Source organism: Lathyrus oleraceus, chromosome 3, assembly GCF_024323335.1.
Source record: "Lathyrus oleraceus cultivar Zhongwan6 chromosome 3, CAAS_Psat_ZW6_1.0, whole genome shotgun sequence".
Lineage (NCBI taxonomy): Eukaryota > Viridiplantae > Streptophyta > Magnoliopsida > Fabales > Fabaceae > Lathyrus > Lathyrus oleraceus.
In genome coordinates, this window is record NC_066581.1 from 487,570,884 (window position 1) to 487,582,647 (window position 11,764).

Consider the following 11,764-nt stretch of genomic DNA (forward strand, 5'->3'; position numbering starts at 1 on the left):
TATATGTTATAATTTTAATGTTTACTAAAGGGGACCTTAGAGGGCGCTTTTGTAAAAAAAGTGCCCTCTAAAGGGGGCCTAAGAGGGCGCTTCTGAAAGCGCTCTCTAAGGCTTTCCAAAAGCGCCTTCTAAACTGGAAATGTACATGGACTTAGAGAGCGCTTTTTTAAAAGCGCCCTCTAAGGGTAACCTTAGAGGGCGCTTTCACTAAAGCGCCCTCTATTGTTGTCCCTCCATTTCCTCATTATTTTTTTTTTGGCTTCACTTTAGAGGGCGCTTTGTTACAAAAGCGCCCTCTAAAGGGGGCCTAAGAGGGCGCTTCTAAAAGCGCTCTCTAAGGCTTTCCAAAAGCGCCTTATAAACTGGAAATGTACATGTACATAGAGAGCGCTTTTAAAAAGCGCCCTCTAAGGTTACCCTTAGAGGGCGCTTTCAATAAAGCGTCCTCTATTGGTGTCCCTCCATTTCCTCATTATTTTTTCGCTTCACTTTAGAGTGCGCTTTGTTACAAAAGCGCCCTCTAAAGTGCGTTGTCTATTCCAATAGTATGCTCCTTATTTTTTCTCTTCACTTTAGAGTGCGCTTTTGTAATAAAGCGCCCTCTAAGGGGCGCTGTCTATTCCAGTTTTTGGCGTAGTGATGTTTCTGACAAAAATAGCAAGGTTGTTTGCAAGGTGTTTGTAAGAAGAAGATGCTACTTCCTCAGACTAAGTTGTGAAGGTCCCCCTGTTATGAAAACTGTGTGTTCTAGATGTTGTTCTGGATGATGTTTTGGCTGTTTTGGATACTGGATAATTTGTTGTTTTTCTGTTGAAATGTTTGTAATTTTTGGTAGTCCTTACCGATGCCTTGATGTAATATTTGGGCTCTTAATGAGTTCCATGGATTTCTAATTATCTCAGCTATTACAGCTGTGTATAATTATGGTTTGTATCTCCTAACAATTATGTTTTAACATTTTATATGTTATAACATCTGTTGTGACATTCTCTGCCAGGCTAATTGACATTTATTTTGTCTAATTGGTCACCTTTGGTCTATTTTGACTAAAAAGGGGGAGAAGGTATTTTATGGAGAACTGCAGTTCTTTAATTATATGGAGCTGTGTATGGAGAACTGCAGGGTGTGATAAACAGATGAACAACGGATGATGTGAGGGAGATGTTTGATGTGGAACAGAATGATGTTCTGTTTTGAGATGTTAGAGGAGATGTCTGATGTTCTGTGCATGCTCTGTGGTGCACAGGTGATGTTGAAGCAGATGTCAGAGGGTGACTCTGATTGTTACAGGTGTTGTTATTACAAGTGTTGTTATTGCTGAAGGAGATGTCTGTGTTGTACAGACTTAGGGGGAGAAGAAGTACCCATGTGCATTTGTGTGTTTTACTAGTTGCTATTATAGCTAGTAATTCTGTTTGTTTGCTTCTACTGCTGCTTAAACTGTTGTTATGTTGTTTAACTGCTGATGTGTTTTTCTTGTGAACAAAATGGACAGATATATGTTTTAGCCAAAATTTGCCAAAGGGGGAGTTTGTTGGTTCTAAGTGTTGGCAACAATTTTTGTAAAACAAAGAGTGTTCACAAGATGTTGCATGTGATGTCTTAACATAAGATATCTTGTACCTGCTGGAGTTTAAAAATATAATTATGCAGGATTGTTTCAGGATGTCATACACGATGTCATGACATCTGATATAATGTACCTGCTGGATATTTAAAATGGAATTATGCAGGATTGTTCCAGGATGTCAGACCCGATGTCATGACATCTGTACACAGAACATTTAGGGTGAATGTTATGTGTTATGTGATTGCGTTTTTAATGGCAATCTATGTATGATTGAAGATCTGATTTACAAATGCATTCAATCATTAATTACAACCATATTTACTTATTTTCCAAAGAGATCTAATCAGTTGTCATGAGAAGATTTGAATGGAAAATAGTTTTAGGGTTTTATTATGTCCAAGCCCAGCCAAACGATTCTATAAATAGGGCATGGAACATCTGGTTTTATACACAAGAAATATAGAGCGAAATATTGAGAGAGAATAAGGGTTTGTGTCTTGTGTGGTCGTGTGACTTGTAAGTCATTCAATTCATCCATAGATGATTGAATTGGTCTGATTTGTGAGTTGTAATTTATCACTCAAAGCTTTTAAGCATGAGTGTGTGTCTACTTGATTAAAGCTGTTAAGTAAGATCAAGTGTGTGTCTACTTGATTGAAGCTGCTAAGTAAGATCAAGTGTGTCTACTTGATTGAAGTTGCTAAGTAAGATCAAGTGTGTGTCTTTGAAGAGTGTCTTCTTTTCATAAGTAATTGTTGTTTAAAATCACTGGTGTGATTGAGGGGGAGTAAGTGGGTTCTCATATCTAAGAGTTCTTAGGTAGAAATCATACGGGTAGAGATTAGGTGAAAAAGACTGTAACTTGTGGAGTGTACTGAGAGTCTTTGAACTGATTCTATTTAGTGGATTTCCTTCCTGGCTTGGTAGCCCCCAGACGTAGGTGAGTTGCACCGAACTGGGTTAACAATTGCTTGTGTCTCTTGCATTACTATTCTTTATCTTTATCTTGTTTGTTTTACTCAGATATTAGTGTCGTGACATTACCTTCGACATCTCATATCTGATACAAGAATTTCAAGATGGTTGCCAGTAAATTTTAATTAAGGACATCTTTAAATATGGAGAATAAGAGATGATAAAGGGGTACCTCAATCACATCCCTACTTTAAACTTAAAATAACCAATGGCATTCCCATTGAGCATAATAGATAACCTCACAGGGTGAAGAATCTCCCGATTCCAATTCGGAATATGGTATTAAACTTGAATGCCTTTAGAAATCTAAAAAAAAACCTCTAGTATATGGTGCGAAAAGCCTTTTTGATATCTATCTTTGTTATAACATTACCACATTGGTTTTTTTTCTCTCTCTTTCATAGTAGATCATTTTGGAACAAGCTAGGTAAAATATATGTGCGCTTTTTAAATTTATCTTGTTATTGCTATTATGGTTTTGTATGAAGTAGATAGTAGATTATTTTTTAGACTTTTTTTTGCGGTTTCTATTGTTCTTTGTCCCATACATCAAGTTCATGGTATGTTTGATATTCATCTTCTTACAACAAGTGGAGTCCATCGTAGAGATATTATTATAAGTTTATAAGTGAGCACCATAGATTCTAAATGAGATATCTATAAGGTTTTTGGAGACAACAATTTTGGATTGTGGAGAGTATTTATGTAAATAATTTTGATTCCAAAGAATTTTGCAGAAGCATTGAAAGAGGATGTATTGATGTCACTAAACCTAACACAAGTGGATAAGATCAAGATGGTTAATAATGTAAATAGTGACATTATCTTGTGTCTTAGATATTAAGTTTTAAGGGAATTCATAAGGGAGAATATCGTGATTGAGATGTGAGTCAAACTTGAATCATTCTATACGACCAAGTACTTGGATTCTAGGCCATGTTTGAAACAATACATCTAATTATTTATGAAGGTAGACAACAAATCCATCTAGAAATAATTGATGTAATTTAACAAAATTATGAATGACTTGCAAAGTATTGAGGTGGATCTTGATTATGAGTATAAAAATCTAATCTTATAGGAAACATAAAAATGGTTTGTAGGAGAGTAAAGATTCATATTTTGAAACATAAATATGACACTTTTGAAAAGAATGAGAAATGACATATTCTTATAGGAAATAATTGGAAACTAAACTAAAAGTTGTAAGAACTAGAAATGGCATGAAACTTGTTTCATATTAGTTTAATGTCGTTTATAAGAAACAAGGTATAAAGAAGCATATAGTCATTGTTAGAACTAAAAAAAACCTAGATGCACATGACTATGACCATTTTGAAGTGGGTATGGTGTATGTTACTGGACATGAGTTACGAAAGAGTTCATATGGGTGACGTTGTTCCTATTGCAGCTTGCTTGATCAACAAATGGTCATCCACATAAATAAGCTTCATGAAACATTTGGAGATTTGGAGTGGGAAACCTACAGAGTTCTCTAATTTGAAGTTTTTCATAGTTTTTGTTATATACAAGTATCAAGCAAGAGAAGATTGATGATAAGGTTGTAAAGTGTGCCTCCATTTGTATCATGAAAGTGTAAAGGGATACAACTTATGGAATATGGAATTTGGAGGATCAAACTTTATTATAAGCAGGAATGTTACTTTTGATTAGACCCGTATGAGGATGAAGAGAGAAAATCAAAAAATGAAAGAATTAGAAACTAAGATGGAGAAGAAACTATTTGAGGTGGATGTTCCTACTAGTGAGACAAGTGATGATGAGGATGATTAGACTCTCTCTTCTAGTTCTAGGGAAGGGAAACCAGTGGCTTCAAATTATTACTTGGTATATAATATAATGACGAGGGAGATTCTATCACCTAAAAGATATTTTTATGTTGATCTTATTTTCAATCATTTGAATGTGGTTGAAGGGTTGCAAGACTTAGAATCAAATACCATAAGGTATTTGAAAGCAAAGAGCGTAAAAAACAGTTTAAATAAAAGAATGATAAGATTCAATCATTGATGAAGATCCATACTTGGGAGTTTCCTAAGACTATATGAGACACAAATAGTGGCTGGACGCAAGTGGATCTTCAAAAAGAATAAGAAGAAAAGTATTATAATGATTTAAGAGTAACATTTTAAGGGATTATTTTTAGCAAGTGGATTTACTATAGTGGATGGAATAGATTATATAAAATCTTTTAACCTGTAGTAAGACATTGTTTAATAAGGGTACTTATCAAAACTATAAATCAATATGATCTTGAATTGAAACAAATAAATGTTAAAATTATTTTCTTTTCTAGATACAGTTAAGAGATAACCTACATGGAGCAACCCATAGGTTTTGTAAGGACCAAGGCAATGATTTCGTCAATTTGATGAATATATTCTTAAGCATGAATTTGTAAGAAATGGTTATAATAATTGTGTAAATATATTAAAGATGAATACATTAGTCATTCACTATCTTCTTATATATCTGATGATCTCTTGATGACAAGATCTAACAATTGAGAGAGCAATACGCTCACATAGACTTTAAATGTAGAATTTAAGATGAAAAATCCTTAGTAACATAAGAGGATCATATGAACGGATATCATGAGAAACCACAAAAGGAATGATTTATTCTTGTCTCAATCTAATTACTTGAAGAAAGTGTTGTAGCAATTTAGAGTGATAGATGATAAAATCATCAACATTCATTTGGATTATCTCACTAAGTTTTTGGTTATTCATTGTCCTCAAATTGAATAAGAGAATAAGACGATGCAAATAACTCCCTATGCAAGTGAGGTTGAAAGCATCTTGTAGGATATGGTTTGTAGTAGACTAGACCTAGCATATGCAATTAGAATAAGAAATCAATTTATTGCAAATCCGAGACGAATTCTTTGAAGGGTGGTTTGAAGTACAAAAAGTAATCTCAAGAGAAATATATTTTGGAGGGTTTTGTAGACGTGGACTATGAGGATACTAGAAAACTCTTGCAATATTTTATGTTTATGTTCTTTGGTATGATTGTAAGTTAGAAAGCAACCCAACAATTGATAGTCGCTTTATCTACAACTCAAGTAAAATATATTGTCTTAGTTGAAGGGGTCACGAAAATCATATGGTTAAGACACATGACTAGGGAGTTAAGGATCACTCGTGAATGTTTGAAGGTACATTATTATAGTCAAGGTGTCATTCACGTGAAGTGTATCACAAGAGGACAAAAGTACATCGACATTTGTTTGCATTTTATAAGCGACATGATCGAGTTGAAGGAAATTGAGATTGAAAGGGTGGTTTTAGAAGATAATGCTTCAGACGTGTTCACCAAATCATTGTTTAAATCAAGGATTAATTATTGCATGGACTTGTTAAAGTTTGTATGATTCAATATTGAAAAAAACAATAAAGTGGTTGATGGATAAATTGACATCACTATCATTTTTATGAATGAGATGGATATATGTGGAGTGTGTCTAAAAAAACTCAAAAATCACCTCTCTCTCTCTCTCTTTTTTAACTAGATTGAGACCCGCGCGATGCGCAGATGTTAATTAATATTTATTTATTTTGTATTGAGTTTTATATATGTTAAGAATTTTTATTTAGTAAATATGAACAACAAATTTATATTATAATATTTTATTATGAATAAGTGAGACAATAATATGAATTAATTATGAATAAAAAAATATATGTTTGTAACTTGAGAGTTACATACAATAGTTTATTCTATAAATTGAAATAATTTAAAAAGATATCCCAAATGATTTATATTTTATTTTAATTCTAATGTATTTTTAATATTTGTCTCTATTTTAAATATCTAATTATAAGACATATATTTATTTTTAGTCTTAAAGAAAAATAAAATTTTATTTTTAATTATTATCAAATAAAGTATTCAATAGCTTTATAAATTTACGTCCAGAATGTCAAATTTGTGTTGCATTCTCTATTGTACATTAAAAAATATTTTTCAAGTGGTTCTTTTGTTGCTGTGATTTTAAGAAAACAAAAAATATTTTAAAGTGTGTGAATATGAACATCTCTTTTATTTTTAAAATTTGAAAAAATATATTTAGTTGGAGTAATAATAAATTTATTATGAGTAAATTAATATGATATTTTTTGAAATAAATAAAGTTAATAATCAAATATTAGGTAATTGTATTTTTGCATTTGTTTGGATTCGAACCCATGACATTTTATACAGAGAAATAATATATTTTGACCTTTTAAAAATTGAAGATGAGATTTGAGAGATGCCAACTAGAAAAATAAATGATGTGGCATAGAAAAAATTGAAATGTCTCAAGATAATTTGATACACTCACTGAATTTATTATATATAAATAGATTCAGTAAGGACATTCTATTCAAAACACAAGACGTTACAAGGAGCTTTTCTAAAGAAATTGTTTCTACTTCAAATGAGAGGCGCTTGAGGGGAAATACAAGACTTTTGGATGAGAAGTGAGGTATCACAATGGTATATTTTACTTTAATTTTAAATAGTTAAAAAAAGTTACAATAGTTTTTTCCTCACAACCATTTTAGTGAAGCTATTTAAACTCTTCCCATAAAATTACAAAGTCAAACTTTTGTATATATTAGTCTAAGATAAGACATCCACCTTGCAAGAATTACATAGCTAAAAACTACCTACTGACCTTATTATGCTACGTAGACTAATATATAACCATTTCTTTTGTTACCTTTTGTACTGTTTGAAAATAAAATCATGTATCCACCACTGCATGCATATTCTCCTCGACTGAAAATTTAAGACACAAAGAGGGAGAGAGAGTACTATATAGAGACAATAGACAAACATTACCTATACAAACAGAACACGCTCCTCCGACAATAACAGACAAACCAAGTAACCTAAGGTTCACAACATTCTTCATCACTGTTACATTTTCTCACACCCCCTTCATCCCCTTATAAAACCACACTTTCCCTTTCTTCGTTTTCATCATTACAAACACACAACTGAGCAAAAAACTGAATTTGCTTACTTTGTTCTATTCCACTATCTCAGTTTACAACAAACACCATGTTCAATCAAGAGAAGCTCGTGCATTACCAAGTAGAACAACAACCATCATGGAGTTACTACATGACAAGAGTAACAAGGACAATGGAGGAAGATCAAATGGAGAGAATTATGAGATTAGCTACACAGAGTGCTGTTGTGATATTCAGCATTGGTAGTACTAGTTGTATGTGTCATGCAATGAAGAGTTTGTTTAGTGGAATGGGAGTGAATGCAATGGTTCATGAATTTGATCAAGATCCAAAACCATTCATGAGGTTACTTGGAAATTCAACATCACTTCCTGTTGTTTTCATTGGTGGCAAGTTAGTTGGTTCTATGGATACAGTTTTGGCTTTTCATATCAATGGTTCTCTGGTTCCTCTTCTCAAACATGCTGGTGCTTTATGGCTTTAATTAGATCCTGACATGAGTTTAATATCTTAATCCTTAAGTTGGAAGAATTAGTCATATTTATATCCTAAATTAGATAGTGATTAGCATGATTAGGCACTGATTTACAATGTATTGTATGGAACTCTCAATGATATTTGGAAAAAATATATTTGAAATTCTGTTGATTTTTTCTCTTTTCTCTCGATTTTTTAACTAGTTTGTAGTTTGTATAAATAATGTTCCACTTGAATATATATATATATATATATATATATATATATATATATATATATATATATATATATATATATATATATATATGAAGATTGAACCATGCATTATAATATTTGTGTTGGGAAAAAATTGGAAAAAAACTGACAATGCATAGAGAAAAAAACGGAACACAATCACAACATAAGAATATAACGTAAAAACTTCAAAATCGCAAAAAAAAATCACAGTCGTTGTCAATACACAACCAGAGAATAACATTGTGAAAATTATTACAAACATAATATACCCTCAGCTTACCCATACACTCAGTACACTCATACCCTCCAAAATAAATATCTAACTATATTTCACAACACTTTAATACAAGAGTATAAGAGAATAAAAAAAAGTCAAATACAGGCATAAAGTGCTTTTAACTATTGAATTTGGGAATGGAGAACTTGAATCATATATATAGTCTTGGACTCCCTCTTTCTTCACAAAATTAAGCGATTAAAGAACTTGTATCCTATATATAATATTGAACTCTCTCTTCATTCACAAAACTAAGCGATTTGGGACTTATTCAACATACTTTCAATCAACCCAAACCATCTTCACCTTGATTGAAAATTATACATTAACTTTCATTGTCTTCACCGACAATCATACTCCACCATAAAAAGTATAGTAACTTAAAGCTACATTACTCTATGAATTTTCACATTGTCTTCACCGACAATCTTAGTTTTAAAAACTATCATAGTCTCTCATGAAGAATATATTCCACTTGAAGATAAACCACTCCAAGAATTTCACATTGTCATCACCGACAATCATATACTTTATCATGATGAATAAATTTCACTTGAAGTTAAACTACTCCATGAATTTCACATGTCAAAAATTAAGTTGGAAACTTATGGTTGGCAGGAAGCTCTTCAACCACCGACATAATCTTTCACCTTGTGTAATCTTGATTATATCAACACATCTTTGACTTGAGCCTTCGACTAGTAAAAAATATTCTTCCATCAATCTTCTCTATCCCAAACTGCATAGTGGAATTTGTGACTGCAGATCAACAACTATTTCACAACATTACTCTTCTTTTCCTGATGTAGAAGATCAGACAAAACTACAACCACATAACATAGAACTCCTATCTTCGAATCGGAAAAAAAATTCTGATACCAGTTGTTTGGAAAAAACAAATAAAGAGTAGATAAAAAAGAAGAACACAGTCACAACACAAAATCATAACATGGAAACTCCAAAATCGGAGAAAAAAACACGGTATTTGTCAATAGAAAACCATAGAATAAAACTATGTGAAAATTGTTACAATACATAATATACACGCAACTAACTCAGGCTCGCAGTAGACCCATACCCTCCAAAACAAATATTTAACTACGTCTCACAACACTCTAATACAAAAGAATAAAAGAACAAAGAAAGTCAAATACAAGCTTAAAGTGTTTTTGACTGGTGCATCTTGGAATAAATAACTTAAATCCTATATATAATCTTGAATTCCCTCTTCCTTCACAAAACTAACCGATTTGTGACTTACACCATAAAGTTTCACTATTGGGGAGTACGAGAGAGTCAGAAGCACCAATGAGACTAGTGCTCCAAGGCCACAAGAGAGAGAGACACCACATCTCAATCCAAAACCTTAAGGTGTTAGGTAAATGGATCCTCTCTCTTATAAATTCAACATTTCAGTCATTCATAGAAAATTTAAGATTTTAACCGCTCACACTTGCATCCAATATTATCTCCACAAGTATGAGTCCCTCACATCCTATAATAGGATCCAACACTGGATTCAGCTCCATTATTGGAGATTCCGGGAGAGTCTAGAGCACCAACGATACTAATGCTCCAAGACCACAAGAGAGGGAGACAACCCACCTCAACCAGAACCTTAAGGTGTTAGGTAAATAGGTTATCTCTCTTATAAATCCAATATTTTATTCATTCATAATCATTGTAGGATTTTAACCACTCACACTTGCACCCAACAAATTACAGGGGCCAGTCCAAAGGCAGACATTAAGAGAAATTGAAAACTACATCAAAGTGCAATGTATTTGCACTTTCCATGTCATTTCTGTCATTCATCATAAAAATTCTTAATGTTAAAAATGTCACAACCAACAAGGTATACTTGATGATCATGGTGAAAAGTCATTGCTATCATTAATGTTAATGACATCGATCATAAAAATCACATTAATTACTTTATTGACATACATATATACAATTGACAAAAAATATGTGATCAATTATATATATATATATATATATATATATATATATATATATATATATATATATATATATATATATATATATATATATATATATATATATATATTCTTCATTTTTTAAACTTTCATGTACTTGCATCGAGTACATTGTTATAATTTTATTGGTATAAAAGTAATGACGTCTAATTTAGAGGTGGACAAACAGTCGGTTAGGGTCAGATTCAGGCTTAAAATTCAAATCTGATCAAAACGAAGGTCAGAATAAGACAACCCAATTTAGTCTGCGTGGAGTTTTTGTTTTGCGGTTTTTGCGGGTGGTTTGTATTCGTTTTAGTTAAAAAATATTGATTACAAAAACATCAGTCAATTTTATAAACTTGAGACATGAAAACTACAAAAAAAATTGAAGGTAGAGTTTAATACAGAAGAAAAAACTTTCGTAAATTCATGAACCTGATACAGAAGAAAAATTAATTCAAAATAAAATACAACAAGAACTACTCAAATGCAAGCATAAATCCCTTATATTATCATATGTAATTAGTGTTAAAACGTGATCATCTCAAAAAAATTGAAGAACAAATCTCGTTCAGATATCTGTTATAGATAGCAATCAAAACAGTTTTGAAATAGTGAATAAAATGCCCATGGATATGACACTTCAGATCAGTGTCAAGAAGGCATAAAGGAATAATAACAATGAACGAGTGCTTGAAGAGAGCCTAAATTAGACAAATTAAGAATGTAATTCAAAGTTTGAGAAAAAAATATATTAAAGGAAGAAGAATAATCAAAACACATATGATGAGGTATTAAGAGGAGGCAACACATCAGTATATCTTTCGCCTTAGGGCATCATCCATATATTTCATTATTCATTACCTACCTTTGATCATAAATCTTTCACCCTGTGACACATTATCTCTTTGACATTGAAATACACTTTCTTTGAAATTCCATATACACCCTTTTAGGACGCCTAATGAATAATTCGCATTTGTACCTAGAGTTGTTTGGCTTATTGCCAGACATTTGATTCCTTCTTTTTGGCCAATATGCTTGTTTTCCTCTATGGTACGAATCCGACTTCTCCTATGGATCCAATATACCTTGACTTTCGATTTCAAATTATACCTTTTCAGTCACTTATCACCCGATATTCTATTATGTGACTTCGGTCACTTCACCTCATTCATCTCCATGATGCACTCATATGCTATCTTCCTTCACTTCATGTGATATACCCTATTCTATGAGCCAAATACATTATCCCTTTTTG

The 11,764-nt window shown here is 32.1% G+C and overlaps 1 protein-coding gene across 1 annotated transcript; it reads left to right on the plus strand.

Annotated features, from left to right (window-relative positions):
- Positions 1 to 7,553: 7,553 nt before the first annotated feature.
- Positions 7,554 to 8,079, plus strand: LOC127129488 (putative glutaredoxin-C14). The gene has a single exon (XM_051058660.1). It carries the CDS (start codon positions 7,619 to 7,621, stop codon positions 8,012 to 8,014), a length of 396 nt encoding a protein of 131 aa, XP_050914617.1. The 5' UTR covers positions 7,554 to 7,618; the 3' UTR covers positions 8,015 to 8,079.
- Positions 8,080 to 11,764: the final 3,685 nt, after the last annotated feature.

What these genes read in the sequence shown, in the direction of transcription:
- LOC127129488 (XM_051058660.1), top strand. Translation starts at nt 7,619, where the DNA reads ATGTTCAATCAAGAGAAGCTCGTGCATTACCAAGTAGAACAACAACCA.